This window comes from Zingiber officinale, chromosome 1A, assembly GCF_018446385.1.
Source record: "Zingiber officinale cultivar Zhangliang chromosome 1A, Zo_v1.1, whole genome shotgun sequence".
In the NCBI taxonomy this organism is placed as follows: Eukaryota; Viridiplantae; Streptophyta; class Magnoliopsida; order Zingiberales; family Zingiberaceae; genus Zingiber; species Zingiber officinale.
Window position 1 is genome coordinate 10538412 of NC_055987.1, and position 21495 is coordinate 10559906.

The 21495-nt window shown below is 44.2% G+C and overlaps 2 protein-coding genes across 2 annotated transcripts; both read right to left on the reverse strand.

Annotated features, from left to right (window-relative positions):
- Window positions 1-3268: 3268 nt before the first annotated feature.
- LOC122018009 (zinc finger protein ZAT11-like) lies at window positions 3269-4824 on the reverse strand. The gene has a single exon (XM_042575752.1). The coding sequence runs from the start codon at window positions 3788-3790 to the stop codon at window positions 3317-3319; it is 474 nt and encodes a 157-aa protein (XP_042431686.1). The 5' UTR covers window positions 3791-4824; the 3' UTR covers window positions 3269-3316.
- Window positions 4825-5657: 833 nt separating this feature from the next.
- Window positions 5658-21495, reverse strand: LOC122018001 (ras-related protein RABE1c-like). The gene is made up of 10 exons (XM_042575742.1): window positions 21351-21495; window positions 21086-21271; window positions 7422-7494; window positions 7214-7314; window positions 7065-7130; window positions 6891-6988; window positions 6752-6814; window positions 6565-6657; window positions 5893-6039; window positions 5658-5796 (listed from the first exon to the last, which is right to left on the reverse strand). Exons 2-9 carry the CDS (start codon window positions 21156-21158, stop codon window positions 5956-5958), a joined length of 651 nt encoding a protein of 216 aa, XP_042431676.1. The 5' UTR covers window positions 21159-21271; window positions 21351-21495; the 3' UTR covers window positions 5658-5796; window positions 5893-5955.

Here is a 21495-nt window from a genome sequence, read left to right on the forward strand (position 1 = left end):
TTAATACAAAATTTAAGCTATTAAATTAGTAACAAATTATTTTAATACACCTAAATCTAAAATTAATTATCTTTTAGACTAGTTGTTTAATAAATGATCAATTATACCAAGTATATAGAGGTAATTATGTAGAAAAATATTGCTAACCCTAAATCCCGTAGAACACTTGGGTATCCAAACCCCAGTGTTGACTTTAGGAGGGGGAGTGTTGATTTCAGAGAGAGTGTTAATTTCAGGGGGAGTGTTGACGTCAAGAGAGGTGTTTTTGAGAATTATGTTTGTAAAATCTTTTGAAAAATTATTTTTATAAAAATATTTGGAAAATCTATAAATACGAAAATATTTTGAATAACCTTCTCACACTTTATTTGAAAAATATTCTTAAAATATTTTCAAAACTTTTTATTATATATATATATATATATATATATATATATATATATATATATATATATATATATATATATATATATATATATATATATATATATATATATATATATATATATATATAACACTCTATGCTTTTCAAAAATCATTACGACTTAACATACTTTTTAAAAAAAATTATTTTGTTACTTAGTAAACATTTAAAAAAAAAAACTTAAGTTGACAAGGTCTTCTTAAAAGGTTTTGATACACAACCACTTCCAAATTTTTTGAAAATGTTTTGAAAACTCATCTTCAAGTTTTGTGTTCTTTTAATTTGGATCAACCCCCTTGACACATAAAAAGTTTTACTTGTGGTTAACATGAAGTCCTAAGAATGTGTCAAGTTAAGGGGTAACTCTGATTGAAAGACTAAAAGTACTCTTTAAAAAATCCTTTTGTAAATCTTTGAAATTAAGTTTGAAAAATTATTTTCATAATCTTTTACAAAATTACTCTTTGCTTTACAAATTTTTGTGAAAACACTTTGAAAAATATTTTGAAAATACACTATCAGTAACTTAAACTTTCAAAAGTCACTTTTGTCACTTAGAAAACTCACTTTCAAAAAAATTTTCGCACATTGTTGGTGCAAAACCTAATAGAAACTAACCCTTAAGTTCATATCCTTTTGATGTGTGTCAAAGGGGAGAATGATATCTTAAGTTAGAAAAATCTTAAGTTAAGTTCCTAACCTACTCTCAAACTTTTTCGAATTTCTCAAATCTTGAGAATTAACCATTAAAAGACTCAAGCCTAACTTAAGAAAATTGTCAAACATAAAAAGGGGAGATTGTTGGTGCAATTGACCTCTAGGGTTTCGATGTTTGACAATTGACCAAGGGTTGACTCAAACAGGACTTGATGTTTGGGAGAGAGAAGTCTAGTCAAAACTAGATGACTAGCAAAGGTAAGTCCTAACCTGAGGTCCGGGCGCCCGGAATGGATCCGAGCGCTCGGAAGCAAACTTTATCCATTCCGTGCGTCGACACATGGAGCTTTGTGATTGACTCGGCTACGTCATATTCAGGACGCCCGAAAGGATTTAGGCGCCCGAACCTCCTATATAAGGAGGGTAAAGGCTGGAGTTAAGACAACAATGAAAGATCTACTCTTCTGTGCTCCTGCGACATTACGAAAGCTCTCCGACAAAAGTGTTAATTCTGTTTTTATTTATTGTCGGCTTTCTTTTTCGCTAATTAATTCCTGTACTTAGTTTGTAATAATCTTTCGAATTATTCATGATTGCCCATCGAAAGCACCCTTGTGTGCGGGCCTTGGAGTAGGAGTCACCAAAGGCTCCAAACCAAGTAAATCATTGTGTCTACTTTGGCTTAATTATTTTCCGCTGTGCGCTTACTCTACGAGAATTCTTTTATCGATATTCACCCCCCTTATCGAATTCACGATCCAACAAATGCGGTGATAAAAGGGGGCCCACCAAGAATGGGTCAAAGGTGGAGATAGCAGTCGACGTGGAGGTTAAAGTTAAGACGGTTAACGCCAAAGAACCAACGGGCCTACCAAAATTGGCCGAGTGGAAGTTGACACTAACTGTCGATCGGGCCTGAAGGATCCGATCGGCCAGGTGGCTCATCTGAGTAAATCGCTTGTCCGGCCAGGGATACTATAGAAAGAACATTAGATGTTCATAACTGACTAAGTGAAGGTTATGCCAACTAGAGCGCCTGTCCGGTCGAGCAAGAGACAGTCTACTGAACTAAGGTACTACAGAGAAGAGCAGTTGAAATCGACCGGGCGGGGAATCCCGACTAAGTGGCTTCCTCGCTCGGCCAAACAGTGAGATCCCTCTTATATCTCATAACATCCCTCTAGGAGGTAATGTCGTTGACAACAAGGCATGGTCAACAGACAAATCGTATGATGAAAGCTTCTACTATCATGTCAAAGATTTGTATACCCTGTTAAGGTATGGTATCGATACACTTTTCTGACATGTCTTTTCATAGGACGATCGGGAAAACGTGTTCGCACCTTGAGGAGCGTGCACGTCGCCTACTAGAGCACTATATAAAGGGGGGTCCATGCACCAACAGAGGTATATGATATATGTTATTTGTGCTCGTGCTCTCACTATTACTACATTACTCCATCTTTCTACCATTCCGGTACTAACTTGAGCGTCGGAAGGTTAATGCCAGAGGCCCTTTCCCTAACCCCGTACTGACATTCTTTGTGTTGCAGATCGAAGTAGAGTCTTCACACAGTCAACCAAGGAGTTCAATCCCCAACTAGTCTTCTTCATTGTTTTCGGACAGAATCATACGTCATAGTTAGAGATCGAGCTACGAGTACTTAAGTGATAATTTAAATATTTTACTATGATACCATAGTCCTGGGGCACCAATCTACTAAATAAGTAGATTGAAGAGGAGCCTTTAGTGTAAAATTATTGCCGTGATTTTGTGGTCATAGATTTCAGCCATGGAAATAATTTCAAAAAGAAAAATTAATTAAATCTATAATGAACTGAAAAATCAAAGATAACTTGAGGAAAAAGTTTAGTTAGGGTGTGATTTGGTAAACAACCACGATGGTAAACTCTCATAGATATTGAATAGAAATATAGTACGAGATAAATCTATATCTCGTCAAATAAAATGCAAACGCTGAATCTTTTATATCTATATTAACATTAGAATATTATAGACGACCATATTTAGCCGAAATGTAAAATAGGATATTTTTCACATTTTTTAAATCAAAATTCTGAAAGGATCGAATATAGTCTAGAGCATGCAATAAAATGCAAACGCTGTACGATGGCAGCTACCACAACTATTATTACCGAATTGAAATTGTCGTTAGATACATCGAGATTTTAAAATAGATATTGTGAATCTAATTCATGGAATCTTGTAACTAATTAAACGAACAATTCCAGGAGCTGGCAAGAACTTGCGCTCTTCCGCACCACATCGAACATGTTGACCTCCAAAGGAGCCACCCCAAACTCCTCCACCTCCCTCCTCTCCTCCTTCCTCCACCCACCGGTGACCTTGTGACGGCGCATGTGGCCGCCCAAGGCTTGCCCCATTGTGAACCTCGCCCCGCACACCGTGCATTGGTGGAGCACAACGCCACCCTTCACCGGCCGGGCTGCCTTCTGGTTGACGCCGCGCATATGGCTGGTCCGGTGGCCGCCCAACGCTTGGAATGTCGCGAAGCGGAGGTGGCACGTCTTGCACTCGAACATACCGTCATCGTCGTGGGCTGCCTTCTTCCGCTTCCTCTGCAGCTTCGCCTGGTGCACTTGAATACCATCGTCACCGGAGATCAATAGCTCTAGGTCGAGATTACACTCCGGAATCGTTTCATGATCTGCTGAACTAGGCTTCATCCTTGTAATTTGATTGCAACTGAATTAATAGCCGGAATGGACGACTACATATATTCCGATGCATACGCGGAGTCAATCATCTAAGTCGACGTTGGCCCGTGAGGACAGACACAAATAAATTCTTAGGAAGTTTCACGGTATACTTACTGGTTGTAGATAAAGACTACACGTAACGAATCCTGAGTCATGCTATGAAATTTCGACACTAATTAAATGTCTGAAAAACATAGCATTGACTGAACGATACTCACGGCTTAGTCGGTTCAAAAAATTCAAATTATTAAAAAACAATAATGTAATATATTTAAAAACTTGAGCTTGAGGCATTAGACTTCGTCCAGTCTCCGCGTGTAATCCTGGCGTCATCTTCATCATCGACGATGAGGTCAGCAGCCAAATGGATAAGAGAGTCATCCTTCAAATATTCTAATAAATCAGATTATTTGAAGACAGTTTTGGACTGGGAAAGCATGGGGGATAGAACTAGTCATAGTCTACCAACCACAAAGAATTGTTTTGATAGCCACACCGCACATGCTCATGCTTAAAAGGTTGCAAACGTCACAGATATGACATCATTTGTAATCTTATTTTATTTTTCATAATTGACCCCAAAATAATCTATGGACTCCTATTGTCCGGCAAGCTCTCTGAACCATCCTTCGATCTTCAATCAAGTTTAAACAAAAGGAATTACTTCTGTAAAGATGGAAATAAAAAAAGCAGCTGATCTTACAATTTTCAATCTAATAATCTCCTTGATTCACTTTATTGCATGATCTTACAAAGTTACAATCTTATGTTATTAGTTATGATACATACTAAAATTATAAATTTACTTGATAAATATTTAATTTAAATTAATAAATCTTAATAAATGATCTTTTACCTTGGATTTCAGAGTGAACTAGTGATTTCAACAACAATCACTAAGCTTAAGGATGTGAACTTCCCCAAAAAGTCCACAAAAGACTTTGACCTATCTTCTACTCTCCTCAATGTATATCTCATATTAGATTCTCAATCCTTGGGCTCAATTGCATTCCATAAGGAAAAGTAGCAAGAAAAATCTACTCGTCAACACCTCTACCAATCAAGTTAGAAAATTCATACCGACCTTACTCAGGAAACTAGATTATTTTTTCCTGAACTTTAGGTTGAAATGAGTTTCAGATCATTTTATCAAGTATCCAATAACTTTAATCTGGTTTTCTATATGATTCTCATAGTACATATTTTCATGTGAAATATTTTTTGAGTCCCAATCGAAGCCAACAAAAGGCATCCATCTCTCTCCATTTGCTTGCCTAATCTTCAACCTCTCTAATCAATGCATCACCCTTATTGAGGAAGATTGCAGGTTACAGCACGACCGCAGCTTGAGTTGTTTGTGCGCAAGACTTTCAACTGGCCGTCGCTTCCTTCCAAGCTCTCGGCGGCCACCGGGCAAGCCACAAGAGAGACCCAAGCTGATCGCAAAGATGATCACAGCAGAGACGACAAGTCGAGTCCGCAAATGGGCAGACATGGTGAGGCCATATGAGGTGGCACAGTTCAAATGAAATCTCTTTATTATTTTTTTTCACATTTTTTGTATTTAAAATATAAAAACATATTTGTTGCACACTATTGTATAACATAACATTCTTTGCATAAGGATATCGATTCTTCATTCCTTCTTATATATATATATATATATATAAACAACACCTTTCAAAATCAAGATGCAAATGCGTTAGAATATCTATTCTGTTATCTTTCAGAAGCCTAAGCAAAAACAATAATATGACGGCACAACAAACAGCAGCAGAAAGGCAAACAATTTGATATTTCATTTCAAACGTAAATACAGCAGAAGACAATGGACTGAATTAGTAAAATAATATGCTCTTATCCTGTAAAATCTGTGGCAAAGGACAACTTACCTGACAGCCTGGGAAATCATACATACTAAGAACACTGGTTTCATAAACACAATAGAGCAGGAACTGGAGGTTTGCCATCCCCTAGCACAGATAAACGTGGCATCAGTTCTCCGAGCTAAAATTACAAGCACCTAGACCTCATGTTCCATTATGTTCAGACCATACAAGTCATATTACCTATAACAAGCAAATTAGATCCCAATTTAATCCAATTCATCATTGGTGGCACTTTGATTGATCTCAAGACCCACAACATGCTGACTTCTGAGCTGCAGTAGCCTCGGTTGCGGACTGGTCTGATTTGTTGATCTTGATTGTCTGATCCTGCAGTCAAACAACTTATCAGGGCAAGGAATAACGAAACCAAATTCATCCAAGTTGTATCCTTTGGAGGTCAATAAATACATTGAAGTAGAGCTGAATTTTCGTTCTTCTTTTTGGGTTCCAGGATCAGAATGATTGTAAAAGAATTCAATCAAACTCTAATTACTATTAATTTTAAATAAAGAAAAAAAATATGTCTGAACCATCACGCACCAGATTAAGACCTCATCAACTTAAGTTGCGTAAAAAACTTAAAATATCAAATGAAACCATCAATAGCATTGGCTGTCTAACGTAATCAACATTTATGATCTAAAAATCATTAACCAATCAATGGAAATTAACAATAAATAAATATCATAAAAGAACTCCCAGGCTAATAAAAATAGTTGTTAGACAACTTGGAATTAAATTGTAATTCCTGCAGAAATTAGTCCATTCAAACATCATAATGGAATTGATTGTCTTAATCAAAGCTACCAAGCACCCAATATGAGTAACCTTTTCCTTTAAAAAGAAGCCTACCTCAGATTTGTTATCACTCTCTGCAAGTCTCTGTTTGATATCTCTAGCTATTGAAAGGAACACCTCTTCTACATTTAGATTTGTCTTTGCACTCTTGTGATGTAAAAAAAAAACAAGCAATCAACTTTAGTGCAGATGAATAACAAATAGATAAAAAGCAAAATGATGTGACATATTACTACTTAACAGTTTCAAAAAACTTAATCCCATATTCATCAGCAAGTGCTTGTCCCTTTGCAGTCGGTACAGCCTGTGAATTACAGTTAAAAATCATCGTTGGTGAAAGCCCTAGATTTGACCAGATCAAGCAGACTAGAAGGGCATACTCGTTTGCTCTCATCCATGTCAGCTTTATTACCAACAAGAATCTTGTTAACGTTATCAGAAGCATGTTGTTCAATGTTCTGGATCCAATTCCTAATGTCTGCATGTTTGAGAAGCATGTATTATGGGAATAACAATGATTAAATTATAAGAACTAAAAAGATGAAAGTGATTACTGTTAAAGGATGACTCATCAGTAACATCATAAACAAGCAGAATGCCCATGGCGCCTCGATAGTATGCTACAATAAAAGTATTGTCACTCCGCCAACGCTTTTTCAAAATTTGCATCTGTAAATCATAGTTCAGAAAACAACTACCATACCAGTTGTTATGGTTCGAAAGCGCTCCTGACCAGCGGTGTCCCAAATTTGTAGTTTAATTCGCTTGCCATCAAGCTCAATAGTTCTGATTTTAAAATCAATACTGTGGAGAAAACATAAAGCTTTACTCCAATAACTATTTTCAGAATCTAAAGAAGAAAACAAACAAGAAAAATAAAATAAAATTATATGTTTAGAAATATAACCCACCCAATAGTGGTGATGAAACTTGTTGTGAAGGAACCATCAGAGAAACGCAAAAGGAGGCAACTCTTTCCGACACCTGCACCACATCATTCATCTTCTATCAAAATGAGTTAATACTTGCTTCTAAGTGATTTCTGCTATTGGTATCATTCAACATGTCAGCTGAAAAAAAAAACAAGTGAAAGCAATCCGCATTCAAGGAATTCTTGAAACAACCATTTGAAAGTCGAACAATATGCTGATAGCCCAACAAAATCAACCTAAGGACAAAATTCAGCACCTATTGTTGCATGATCTCCAACCACGAGTATTTAGCCATTCATCTTTCTATGCAAGTTTTTTGAATTTAAGCTGCATATGTTAGTTTTTCTGGTTTGGTATTAGAGTGATAGGGGGATGTTAAATGAAAACAGTTATTTATGACAAACAGATATCTTCATCCAGGGAGAGATACACCAAATAGGAAAGAGAACATTAAGCGAGTCATACAGTAACAAAGATACTTAATTCCAAATACTCAAGCTATTCTTAGAGAGTAACCTTTCCCACACTTGAAACTTTTATTCAGCTCATAATTTTTATATTGAGAATCATCAAATTCTCACATGGTGCCAAAAGGATACAACTTCACTTAACCAGAGTGTATGCTCACTCCTTTGGATGCACGGACCTACTTAAATGGTTTCAGTTTAATTCAATCTGAGCTTATTTCACTTGCAAAGTATTCAATAGTGTGTTGTTAATTGCTTATTCCACAATTTCTAGCAGCAGCTATTCATATTCTATCTATAGCGTCCTCACTCTATGATGTTAATATTTCTAATATGTGATTTCATTCTACTTTGAATTAAAGCAAATTAAGTCATCACAATGTTTTGGAGTCTAATCGGTGGTTAATTTCAACTAGCCTAATTTCAATAAATAATTTTCTAGACTCATCCAAAAGTGTCGAAATCATGTACTTCTGGGCCTTCTTGATCATTTTTTACAACTATATGTTCAATTATCCTGTTGATGTTTTGAACTTCTAATGCTAAAGTGCCATGTGCAGAAAAAGAGTGTTAAGAAGATATACATACTTTTAAAAAAATAAAAAATAAATTAAAAAAAGATATACAAACTTTTGCTCCTACGTATAAAGGTATTTAATGCAATTATTATTGGGGAACTCCTAATTCATCCCCTTCAATTATATCTCTTCTATTTCTTTTGAAGAAGTATATAGAATGTTGCACTGATCTTCTTGAAAAATGACGTCTTCGATGAATAACAGTCGGCTTCAATGTGTTTGGTGCTTCATGACTTGATCTTGTCCGAGCGCTGAGTCGATGAAAACTGGGGACGTGGTGCTCTCTGCTGCCTTCGGGCGATCTTCGCAATGACGTGGAGCTCCGGTGAACCTGCAACAAAGCCGGGCCGGAAAGGGGTTCCCAGCGATGACCCTCCGACGCTCAAGTCAGGCAAAGGCGAGATGAAGCAGAGGTAAAATAACGAGATTGTGGCTACAGTAGATGAGAAAAGCATACCTCCGTCGAAGTCCGGAGGTCTTTATATATGACCCCGGAGAGGCGCGTGCACGCTTCCCGAGGTGTGCACGTTCTTTAAAGCATACCTCAGAATGGTTGTGTCAGAAAAGCGTGTCTAACGCCATACCGCAACTATCCGAGCATATCTCTGCCACGACAGTGAAAACTTTCGCCGTACGATCCTCGGTACGGCCCGGCCGCCGACCATGCTGTTAGTCGACGGCAGGTGTCTCGAGAATGATATCACTCGGACGGGAGTACGATATGGTTGATCCGCGGTTCGGCCGAGCGGATCGACCGCTCGGCACGACGGTTCCTCTATAAGGGAGCTTGTGAGCGTCGGAAGCTCGCCCCTAGGTCGAGCTATCCATGCGCCGGCCCGGGATTTACTCCGGTCGGTCGGCCAAGCGACTTCCCCACCCCGCTCAGCCGGGACTTTGACTCTCCCGTGCCATTGACCCCTTCTTATGTGGGCCCCCGATCCTTACTACCGGATCACGTGCTCTCCCTTCAAGTCTAGTCGAAGGAGGCTGCAAATCCGACTGACTGAACCATTGGCTTGGTGCCACGTCTGCCGCTCGGCTACCGATGTTGGTGTCTATCCGATCAGGAACTGCGGAAGTGGGCGATGCCGCTCGGCACGACCCCTGCTGGCACTTGGAAAATTTTGTTTGCCAGTGATTGTCCCGCCGCTCCGACATTGGTCAATGCTGATGTCCCTAGAATTTTCTCGGAATTTGTGTAAATCCTCGCCATTAAGGCTGAGCACGCGACCACGCCTGCGTAATGGTGCTCATTAAATGCGACCCGTGAGCGGGCGCCACGTGGTCACGCAGCCGTCACCACTCGCTCGAGCTGTCAGGGCTGATGTGACCTTTGGCTTTTTGAATTCGGCGGTCAAATCTGCTCCTCGGATCCCGTGACCTGGATCGGACGGCTCCGGTCGATCAAGCCCAACGTTTATAAGGACATCTCTTCTTCCCCCAGCCGCTTCGCGTTATCGCGTGCGCGCATCCGAAGGCTTCTGTTCCATCTTGTTCAGTGCTCCGGCGAACTTGTTTCTCCGTGTTCCGACAATCCCTTGCCTCCGCCATCCTTTCCTGTAAGGAATCCCTGCCCTTTATCTTCTTCTTTGTGCTTTCTTTAGTATTCTTAGCAACATCTATGTTAGTTCTGCACTGTTCCGACCTTCTCTTTCATCCATCCCTTTGTTCCTTGGTTCTTGCTTTCTCTACTGTTCCGGCGATGGCGAGCACCTCGCAACCGTCTAATCCCTCTCCCGGCCTCTGGTATACGACCATGGAGAGCCGGTTCGATGAGGGTGACGCGACGAACTTCGTCCGCGACTTCGAACTCCCCTCTGCCTATAGATTGATATTAGCTACCTCTTCCGATCGGCCACACGACCCGCCGCCCCGTACTACTTGTTTCTTTCGAGACCAGTTTGTAGCCGATTTGCGTTTTCCTCTACACCCGTTTATCCTTGAAGTGTGTAATTATTTCCGCCTCCCGCTCGGCCAACTCGTCCTGAACTCATTCAGGCTGTTGTGTGGAGTAGTTGTCCTCTTTATGGAAGGAGTATTACTTTTACCTTCGTCTTCCCGAGCTGCCAGCTTTCCGAACCAAATGGCAGACCGCCGTGCCGGCCCCGCCGGACCTTGGTAAATACAAGAGCCAGCCGGCCTACCTCCATGCAGCCAACCAACTGGCCGGGCAGAAATTCAACATTCATAAGCTGTTTTGTGAGGGCGTGCTGTACATATTCGGATTGAGTCTGATCCGAACGAAGCTTCCGAGCAGCATGGGTAAGCGTTTTTGTCTCCCCCTTTCCTTTTGATCTAACTGATTTATACTTCTTTTATGCAACCGACATCATGTGGCGTGCCAAGGCCGTTGATCGAATGAAGTTGAGGGTCGCTGAGATAGAGGCGGCGACAACTAAGGAGATGGTCGACCGAGGCATTGAGTCGGTCAGCTCACACGAGGGTGAGAGCGAAGAAGATCCACCCGCCGTCGGAGAGTCGGTCGTTCAGGAACTTGCAGCCGAGGCGGTCGGCGATGCTACTTCGTCCGCTGGACATCCTACGCCAGAGGATGGTGGGCCCTCGGCTGACGACGCTCCACTGGTGACACGCAAGTGGCGCCGGTCGAAACCTCTTGCCCATTCGGCTACATCTGTGGAACCAGCATCAGAGCAGGTCGGCGCTCCTTCTGCAGCAGTCGACCCGGCCCCCGTTTCGGTCGAGGCAATTTCCTCGGATCGAACCCCCTCACAACTCGATCTGCTAGCGGCCTCCCTCGAAGTGCAGCCCGTCAGTTATCCGCCCCGAGCCCCTCGTCGGCTTAGGCGCTCGGGCATAATCTCCGCTCCGCTTGGAGAGTCGTCCGGTCGCTCAACTTCAGCCCAGTCTGATCCGAGCGACCGTCGAGTGATTAAGGCAATCCTACACCTCCCAACAGAAGAATTCCTTTTGACGGCTGATCGGCCGACTGCCCCCGAGCATCAAATCACCATCCGCGGGCCACTTGCCAAAATATGGGAGGATGCGAGGGCCCGTGTTGCCTTAATGACTCCCGGTCAGCTTGGTGACAGCCATTTGCAGCAGGCTACCAGGGTATGCCCCTCAAACTCCTATATGATTATTTTGCTTGGTTTTTGATATTATTTCATCTGAGCGCAGAACTGGGTGGAGATCAAGCTAACGACTAACAGGAAGAATAGGGTCGTTTCTGATTTAGAGGCAAAGAATGTGCAGGCCCGAGCGCTGGAGCAACGCGTCCAAGAATTGACCGGCCTGCTGTCCACCGAGCGAGAAAGCCGCTCGGCTGATGAAGCTAAATTTCAAGGAGACAAGAAGGATCTCCAGGACACCCTCGAAGCTACCCGAGCGGCCTTCGAGGAGTACCAAGACGGCGAATCAGGCCGTTTTGCGGCGATGAGGCAGAACTATTTCCGCTCGGACGAGTTCGGCGAGAAGTTCAGCGATCGGCTAGTCCTGGCCTTTGAGGAAGTCATCCAGGCTACAACTGCTTATCTGAAGGCTAAGGGTCATCTTCCGGAGACGGCGTCTATCCCCCCCCCAGAGACCTGGCCGGACTGCTGGAAATCATCCCTGAGCCCATCTTTGATGTTCTGGAGTGAGGAGCGCCTTTAAATTTTGATGTTTCATCTGTACACTCGTCGCTCAACGAGTTAATATTATCCGCATTTATCTGACTTTTATCCTACTTTTGTATATGTACTAGTCATGCATCGAGTCAATATATCCTTTCAATTCTGTTCTTGTTTACTTCTCCGAACGCATTCTTTCCGAGCGACATTCGACGGTCTTCGGGCCGGAGGGTTTATAATCGCCGGTCCGACTCTGGGATTTAACGTCGCCGCTCGACGGTCTTCGGCCCGGTAGGTTTATAGTCGCCGATCCGACTCTGGGATTTAATGTCGCCGCTCGAAGGTCTTCGGACCGGGGGGTTTATAGTCGCCGGCCCGACTCTGGGATTTAACGTCGCCGCTCGACGGTTTGATGGAGATGGTCGTTCGGTGGAAATCGGTATACCCTTGTATTTTGTGATTCTATTCCTGCGGCCAAAGGGTACAGGAGAACGAAAACATGCTTAAATGATTACATTGGCGCACCTTTCACCCAGCTCGGTATGGCTGAAGATGGTTCGCGCTCCATGGTCGTTCTAGCCATCGCCCGTCTTGATCTTTGAGATAGTAGGCACCCGATCTAAGCTTTTCAATGACCTTAAAGGGGTCGGCCCATGGAGCCTCCAGCTTACTCACATCGTCGACTGGCTTTATCTTCTTCCATACCAGGTCGCCGACCTGAAACGCTCTGGGGATTACTCGCTTGTTATAATTCTGTTTCATCCTTTGCCGGTATGCCATTAGCCGGACGACTACTTTGACTCGCTCCTCGTCAATCAAATCCAGCTCCAGCTGTCTCCATTCGGCGTTGTCCTTGTCGTAGCCCAATATCCACTCGGACTCTACATCGACTTCGATTGGGACGACCGCCTCTCCTCCATATACCAAGTGAAACGGAGTAACGCCAGTTCCCACCTTTGGGGTCGTGCGGATGGCCCATAGCACGCCCGGCAATTCATCCACCCAGCTTCCCCCTATATGGTCGAGCCGAACACGAAGAATCCGAAGGATCTCCTGATTGGTGACCTCGGCCTGCCCATTACTTTGGGGATATGTTACGGAAGTGAAGTGCTGCTGAATGTCGTACCCTTCGCACCATGCTTGGAGCTCTTGGCCGGCGAACTGCCGCCCATTGTCGGACACGAGCCGTCGGGGAATGCCGAACCGGCATATTATGTTTTGCCAGATGAACTTCTTGACCATCTGCTCGGTTATTCTCGCTAGCGGCTCGGCCTTGACCCATTTTGAAAAATAATCTACTGCTACCAATAAGAACTTCCGTTGTCCAGTCGCCTTGGGAAAAGGCCCTACAATATCCATACCCCACTGGTCGAACGGGCAGGATACCGTAGACGCCTTCATCTCCTCCGTTGGCCAATGGGAGAAGCAGTGGTGTTTCTGGCAGGACAGGCAGTTGGCGACGGTTCGGGCGGCATCTTCTTGAAGGGTCGGCCAGAAGCACCCCGCTAACAGGATCTTCCTTACCAACGAACGGTCACCGGGATGTCCTCCACAAGATCCCTGATGCACTACCTTCAATATATATTCCGCATCCTCTGAGCTGACACACTTTAGCAACGGTCGGGAGAAGGCCTTCTTGTAGAGCTAGTCCCCTATGAGGGTGAACCGACCGGCTCTTCTTCTCAGTAGCTGGGCTTCCTCCCGATCGGGAGGTGTAGTTCCAGAGCGTAAAAATTCCATTATGCACGTTCTCCAATCGCTCGGGAACGTGAGACCTTCCATTTTGTCGATGTGTGCCACCAAAGATACATGCTCAATCGGTTGCTGGATGACAACCGACGATATTGAACTCGCAAGTTTAGCTAATTCGTCTGCCGCCTGGTTCTCCGTTCGGGGAATCTTCTGTATGACAACTTCCTCGAAGTTGGTTTTGAGCTTCTCGAAGGCGTCCGCATAGAGCCTGAGCCGTGCGTTGTTTATTTCGAAAGCTCCTGCGGATGTCGAGCAGCCTGCAGACCGGCTATGAGGGCCTCATATTTAGCTTCATTATTTGTTGCTCGGTAATCCAGCCGGACAGACAGATACATCCGCTTTTCTTGAGGAGAAAGTAGTAAGATACCGATTCCACTTCCGAGCCGAGTGGATGATCCATCCACAAATATTTTCCATAAAGCTGCTGGCTCGGGGTTCCGTACTTCAGTTATGAAATCTGCTAAGGACTGCGCCTTAATTGTCGTTCGAGGCTGATACTGGATGTCGAATTCACTGAGCTCAGTTGTCCATTTGATAAGCCGTCCGGACGCCTCTGGGTTGAGGACTCTCCCTAGAGGACTGTTCGTCATAACGATTATCGTATGTGCCAAGAAGTAAGGCCGGAACCTCCGAGCAGCGAGGAATAACGCGAAAACAAGCTTCTCGAGACCAGTGTAGCGAGATTCGACATCCTTCAGAATGTGATTTAGAAAATACACCGGTTGTTCTTCGTCGTCCGGCCGTACCAACGCCGAGCCAACAGCATGCTCGGTCAATGATAAACAGACGCGGAGCGGCTCGCCGATAATTGGCTTGGCTAATACATGCAAAGAGTTCAAATAAACCTTCAAAGCTTCGAACGTCCGGTCACATTCTTCATCCCACTAGAATTTAGTAGCTCGGCGCAGAATCTTAAAGAAGGGCAAGGCTCGGTCGGCCGTCCGGGAGATGAATCGCGATAATGCTGTTATCCGACCGGTGAGACGCTGAACTTCTTTAAGATTTCTGGGTGGCGGCATATCCTGCAATGCCTTCACCTTGCTAGGGTTCGCCTCAATGCCACGCTCGGTATCCCAGGAAGCGTCCGCCTTTGGCTCCGAACAGACATTTCTGGGGGTTCAGCTTGACTCCATACGTTCTCACCGTCCGGAAGGTTTCTTCTATATCTGCACACAGATCGGCCGCTCGAAGTGATTTAATGAGTATGTCATTTATGTATACCTCCAAGTTTCGCCCGATCTGCTTTCGGAACACCTTGTTCATGAGCCGTTGGTACGTAGCTTGAATCCGTAATGGTGACTTTCTCTTGGTCTTCACAGGCGGCGGCACTTGGTGATAACCACGGTTGAGTCCACCATTTGGTCAATCCGGGTAAAAATCAACACGCCTTGTTCGGATCACGGAAGTCGATGCAAACTCTCCGTTTGTCAGGGCTTGGAGACTAGCACCATGCGAGCCGGCCTGTGAGATTCTCGATGATTACGCTCGTTATAGTCACTGCCTTTGCTTGACGGGATAGCATCGCAGCGTCGTGATTTTGTTGGAGGCAGTCGATCACTTCTGCCTTCTTCCCTTCGGCAGGGTGGATCCGTACCTCCTCCTTTTCTTCATAAACAAAAGTAGAGAGCGGACCTTCCGAGCGGACCTCGACTCGGCTCGCACCATCTCCACATAGCAACGCCTCTAACTTCTCCCACTTGGTTTTCCACGGGGAACTTGATCTTCTGATGGAAAGTTGAGACGGCAGCCCGGAACTCGTTGAGGGCCGGTCGGCCCAAAATGACGTTGTACGCCGAGGGCGCATCCACAATGATGAAGTTAGCGGTCCGCGTCCTCCTGAGTGGTTCTTCCCCGAGCGAAATGGTCAATTTCATCTGACCGACTAGTTGAACCTCGTTACCAGTGAATCCGAACAAGGGCGTGGTCATTGGTAGCAGCTCCGCCCTGTCGATCTGGAGCTGGTCGAACGCCTTCTTGAAGATGATGTTGACCGAACTCCCTGTGTCAATAAAGATGCGATGAATAGTGTAGTTTGCTATTACCGCTCAGATGATGAGGGTGTCATCGTGCGGCACTTCGACTCCCTCTAGGTCGCCAGGACCAAAGCTGATCGTCGGCCCATTCGCCTTCTCTTGGCTGCATCCCATAGCATGTATTTCCAGTCGATAGTTCCTCGACTCGGGTTGGCTGACCGGGGGGAGACTCCGGCAGTCTCGAGTGTTATGAGTGGCTGATTGATGGATTTTGCAAAACATGGGCGTCCATACCTTGCCTTTTTGTCTAGGTTGTTTGGCCGCAATGTGCTGAACGGCGGGCGACCTGGAATCTTGAGGTGGCCTCATCCCCTCGATACGTGGTCCTCTCGGCGGTTGCTGGTTGGTGTGTGTTCTTCGTTCGGTTTGGGCTGAGGGCTCGCCTGGCGCTTCCTTCTTTCGGGCCACTTGCGCTTCCTCCAAGTTAATATACTCACTTGCTTTTTTCAACATTGTTAGTTAGAGCCCTAGAGCCAATCATTTGATGATTGTTGTATGGACTCATTGTATCATATTTCTTATATATATAAAGGCATTTGTTTATGGTTATTATGTTTACTTGTATTGGTGTCAAATAACTAAGTATAATAGCGTCCTTGAGTAGAAAGTTCTTACCTATATCAATCGATTGGTTGAATCGATAGTGAGATGATATAGGGAACACTCTACTCTGTCCTAGTCAGTATTAACATTCAGGGACAATGTTAATGCACAAGCACGCATGCTAGCGACTTCGATGACTGATGACTCGTATCTGGATATGAGATATCAGTTGGTACACAGTATCCGTAGTCACTGAATGAATCAACCACGTACGAAATGTCGTATCATATACGTGGTTATTACTTATCGAGTGTTATATATACTAATTACTAATCGCATGATTTCACACTATGAGTCTACATTTGATTTCGTGATTTCTTCGTAAGGGCGAGTGACTATAAAGGTGATTCGATTAAATTATACTGGTTAGCAGATTATGTGAGTTGGATGGTGATCTAGTCCATATCTGTGGTGACATCGTTATTCATGGAGTGCTATGAAGCGCGAGACGAGGTAGGTAGACGAGTGCGTGGCGAGCCCATGAGGATTGAGCGATCATTTCAAGGAGTCTGTTGATCAGGATTCGATTGAGTGTCTACTTGGGATGAATGTGACATTGATGACTAGATGTCATGATACGAAGGATGATGACACGTAGTCTAGGAGGACACTTGATTGAAGTTAGTATCGCCAAGGTGATGTTGGATCTCAGCGTTCTTGTAACTTGGTAATGTAATGATGTGATCGTAGCTCATTACTTATTACTTAGGAGACCGGGTTTAGAACATACACAGGGTAATTAGATGAAGATTAGGTTCATGTGCAAAAGGATTAGGTTCGTATGATGAACCAAATTGGATTAAGAGTAATCGAAGTAAACTAGAGTTGGACTCGATTTGGTTCGTAAATTTGGACTAGATCGAGCCAATTTAATTGATGAATAGATTCATTAAATTAAAATTGACTTGAACCGATGGTTAGATTTGATCGACCATGGGAAGTTTGACTTGACTTGAGAGGAAGATGAAAGGTCGAGTTTGACTTCACCTCGTTTGTGAGTTGGCGTTAAGTGGACGATGATGTTCCACATCATCAAGATGCCACATGTGTGTGCGTGGGGAGATCAGAGTTGTGACTCTTGATATCGGGTTCAAAGCCCCTTCTTGAGTGGTGGCCCCACTTGAACACAAGTGGGAGTGTAACCTCCTTTTCACCTTCTCTCTCTCTCCTCTGCATGATCCTCTGTCAAGGTTCTCTCCATCGATTTGTTCGTGTGGATCGCAGAGGTTCTTGTACCAACCTTGTGCAGACTAGACGAGAAAGATCGTCAAGGCCCGCGCCCGGAAACTTGCATGAAGATTTTCTGAGTCGAGGATGAAATTTTTCAGAAATCATCTAGTAGATCTAGGTTGTTATAACCCTGGGAAATATTTTGTTTTACGAACGATGGATCATGATAACGGCCAGGCAGTAAGAAAACTCAATAAGCATATGAGTCGTAGTACGAGCCACGGTGAAGAAAAGTCCCCGTCGACTAAGCCTTGTGTAAAAGCATGTATCATTGTCTCAGACGAGACCGCAGGGATGTCCATAGCTGCTTAGTTGAAGCGTTGGATGTAGGCTCGGAGAGTTTCTCTTGGCCCTTGCTTCATGGAAAAGAGGTTGACGCTGATCTTCTGGTAGCGTCGACTGCTGGCAAAGTGATGAAAAAATGTCGTTCGGAAGTCTCTTAAACTCTTAATTGATCCGTCCGGCAACCTCCGGAACCAGCGTTGTGCCAAACCGAACAATGTAGTAAGGAAGACTCTGCATTTGACTCCGTCGGTGTATTGATTTAGAGTAGCAGCATTATCGAACTTACTGAGATAGTCGTCCGGATCGGTTGTGCCGCTATACTCTCCGATCGATATGGGAGCATAATGCTTTGGGAGAGAGTCTTGTAAGATTGCCTCAGAGAACTGGCGATTGACCCGCTCGAGGGATGACTCAGCAAGCGGCGCCTTCCCCTTCCTGTCGTCCCGCACGGGCGCTTCATCTGACGATCCCTGGTTGGCTAGGGCCAGCTCCAACGAAGTATGGAACAGTGTCCGATGGAACGGAATAGGGGCGGGCGGCACGTCTCCTGGTGTGCCGGTCTGCCCCTTGTTCTGTGCCCAGGTAGAGTATTGTTCCGGTCGGTCATCCATCGCCGCTCGGCCACCAGAAACCGAGGCGGCCTGCTGCGCTATCTACTCGGCTTGGGCCTTCTGTTATTGCTCAACCATCTTCGCAGCTCGCGCTTGGATAAGTGCGTCGAGCTCTTTGAGAGAGAGCGTCACCATGAGTTGGCGTCCAGCTTCTTCCATCTTCTCTGCTCGGATTCAGGTGTTTTCCCACATAAGGCGTCAATTTGATCCTGTCCGAGCGCTGAGTCAATGAAAACTGGGGGCGTGGTGCTCTCTGCTGCCTTCGGGCAATCTTCGCAATGACGTGGAGCTCCAGTGAACTTGCAACAAAGTCGGGCCAGGAAGGGGTTCCCGGCGACGACCCTCCGACGCTCAAGTCAGGCAAAGGCGAGATGAAGCAGAGGTAAAATAACGAGACTGTGGCTATAGTAGATGAGAAAAGCATACCTCCATCGAAGTCCGGAGGTCTTTATATAGGACCCCGGAGAGGCGCGTGCACGCTTCCCGAGGTGTGCACGTTCCTCAAAGCATACCTCATAATGGTTGTGTCAGAAAAGCGTGCCTAACGTCATACCGCAACTATCCGAGCATATCTCTGCTACAACAGTGGAAACTTCCGCCGTACGATCCTCGATACAGCCCGGCCGCCGACCATGCTGTTTGTCGGCGGCAGGTGTCTCGAGAATGATATCATTAGCTGCCCTTTTTGTCCTCTTCTAAGTCTTTTGTCTCTTACTGGGCCGGACGGGATACACGTTCGGCCTCCAGGGCGCTTGGGTGCGTATGCGCATCGGACCGGGCGAGAAGGCCACTCGGTCAAATACTCGGACTGGAGTACGATCTGGTTGATCCGCGGTTCGACCGAGCGGATCGGCCGCTCGGCACAACGGTTCCTCTATAAGGGAGTTTGTGACCGTCAGAAGCTCGACCCCAGGTCGAGCTATCCATGCACCGGCCCGGGATTTACTCCGGCCGGTCGGCCAGGCAACTTCCCCACCCCGCTCAGCCAGGACTTTGACTCTCCCGTGTCGTTGACCCCTTCTTATGTGGGCCCCCGATCCTTACCACCGGATCATGACTCATTGGATCTCTAGTGAAGAATTAGATCACTTTATTGTCATATTGCACATCCATGGTTCCGATGAAACATGGGCACAATATATAATCTCTTGCTTTATGTTATACTTTAGCAGTAGAGTTAGCTACAATATGTTCTTTGATGCTACTAAACTGCCTCCAATATGATTATAAACTAGCAAATATACCTCCTCTTAACAACAAACAAAGCATACAACATAATGCGTCATGATTCAAATGTCCATATCTTAAAAGAGCAAGCTATCTCCTAAACACAGTTAAATGTATTGCAAAGTCCATTCTTAGGTTTCTGCATGAGTTGCTTAGGGCATTGATCGCAAGTTACAATCTTATCTAATAATTGAAAGAGTGATGAATTTTCCTACAAATATCTACATGTGTGCACTTAAATGAACTTATTTCTTGGAAAAGATCAGGAACCTACTCCCTGTGAGATAAAGATATACCTTCAAAATCTCAGGCAAAAAAAAAAATTTAAAAACATAGCATGAAGTATATGGTTGAGGAACAACATGCATATGCAGAATGGAGATACAGATGAGGGTGTATTATGGGGTCCATAATTTTTAAAAGACGACATCAATTGTATCATGATAATATATACCACCATGTGCCAAATATATGAATTTAGCAAAAAAAAAAACAAAGACAGCTCGGTGTACGAAGCTCTCGTCATGCAGGATCCCGGAGAAGGATCCATTGTACGCAGTCTTACCTTACTTTTTACAAGAGGTTGTTTCCAGGATTCGAACCCGTGACTTTTTGGTCATATGGCAACAACTTTACCGTTGCACCAAGGCTCCCTTTCAAATATATGAATTTAGCAGTACTTTAAAAATATATCTAACCAATCGATCTAAGAAATTGATGTAAAAAAATGTATATACCAGGTAGTTATTCCATAAAAGGAATTTTACATATGAATCTAAGCAATATGTGTAACACAAAAACATACCATTTAACAATGCATGTTAGAAGGAAGGTATAAATCACATAAAAGATAAGCAATAACTAAACTATACTATTTTTTATCTATCTGGCAAAATTGGTCTTAACAAAGCACTATTAACTTGGACATGACCTGTAAACTAGGATCTGATTTAGCTTGCATAATCCTAGTGCAACCATATTCGGGTGCTATATAATCCCTCACTTTGGATTCTAGGTCACAAGTAAATCCAACTCAATCTAGTTTCCACTGGCATGAAGGAACTCATGAAACTCATACATTCCAAGTAACTATCAGCCTAAGAAACCTCGCCAACAGATCCAACCATGCCGGAGTCAACAAACCAAAAGTCTATCAAACCGATTTGGGAAAACCTGCCAGTCAACACGGGGAAAAGAGGGGGGGAAAAAACAGCCTTGCGGGAAATGACCATCTGAAAGAATACAGGAAATTGAAATCGACTCCACAGGTATCAATGAGAACCCTTACCGCTGTCCCCGATCAGAAGAAGCTTGATGAGGTAATCGTAGTCCGCCCGAGCCCTAGCAGGTGGAGCAGTCATTGTGGCACACAGGTTTAATGCCTCACAGACGATAAGAAAACGATCGAACAATCACGGGCAACTACTATGAATCAATAGAACTGCGATACAGGAACAAGATCCAGCCAAGCAATCTGCTGGAAACAGAGGAAAAATCCCAACCGATCAAGACGAACCCAAATAGCAGAAAAGGAAAATGAAGGAAAAGCTTACATGACTCGTCGATTTGTAACAGACGGCCAAGTAGAAGGTTTCAAGATCTCGGCGCTCTCTCTTTCGCTCTCTGGCCATAAGAGGTCTTGCGAGAAAGAGTCAGAAAACCACTGAATCGAACTATATACATACGTTCGATTTCAAT

Bases quoted from the DNA above. Each gene is read 5' to 3' on its own strand.
- LOC122018009 (XM_042575752.1), bottom strand. From the start codon at position 3,790: ATGAAGCCTAGTTCAGCAGATCATGAAACGATTCCGGAGTGTAATCTC.
- LOC122018001 (XM_042575742.1), bottom strand. From the start codon at position 21,158: ATGACTGCTCCACCTGCTAGGGCTCGGGCGGACTACGATTACCTCATC. The intron at 7,495-21,085 runs GTAAGGGTTCTC...GATGTGGTGCAG, and splicing joins TCTTCTGATCGGGGACAGCG to GTGTCGGAAAGAGTTGCCTC. The intron at 6,040-6,564 runs GTAGGCTTCTTT...GTTTGACTGCAG, and splicing joins AGAGTGATAACAAATCTGAG to GATCAGACAATCAAGATCAA.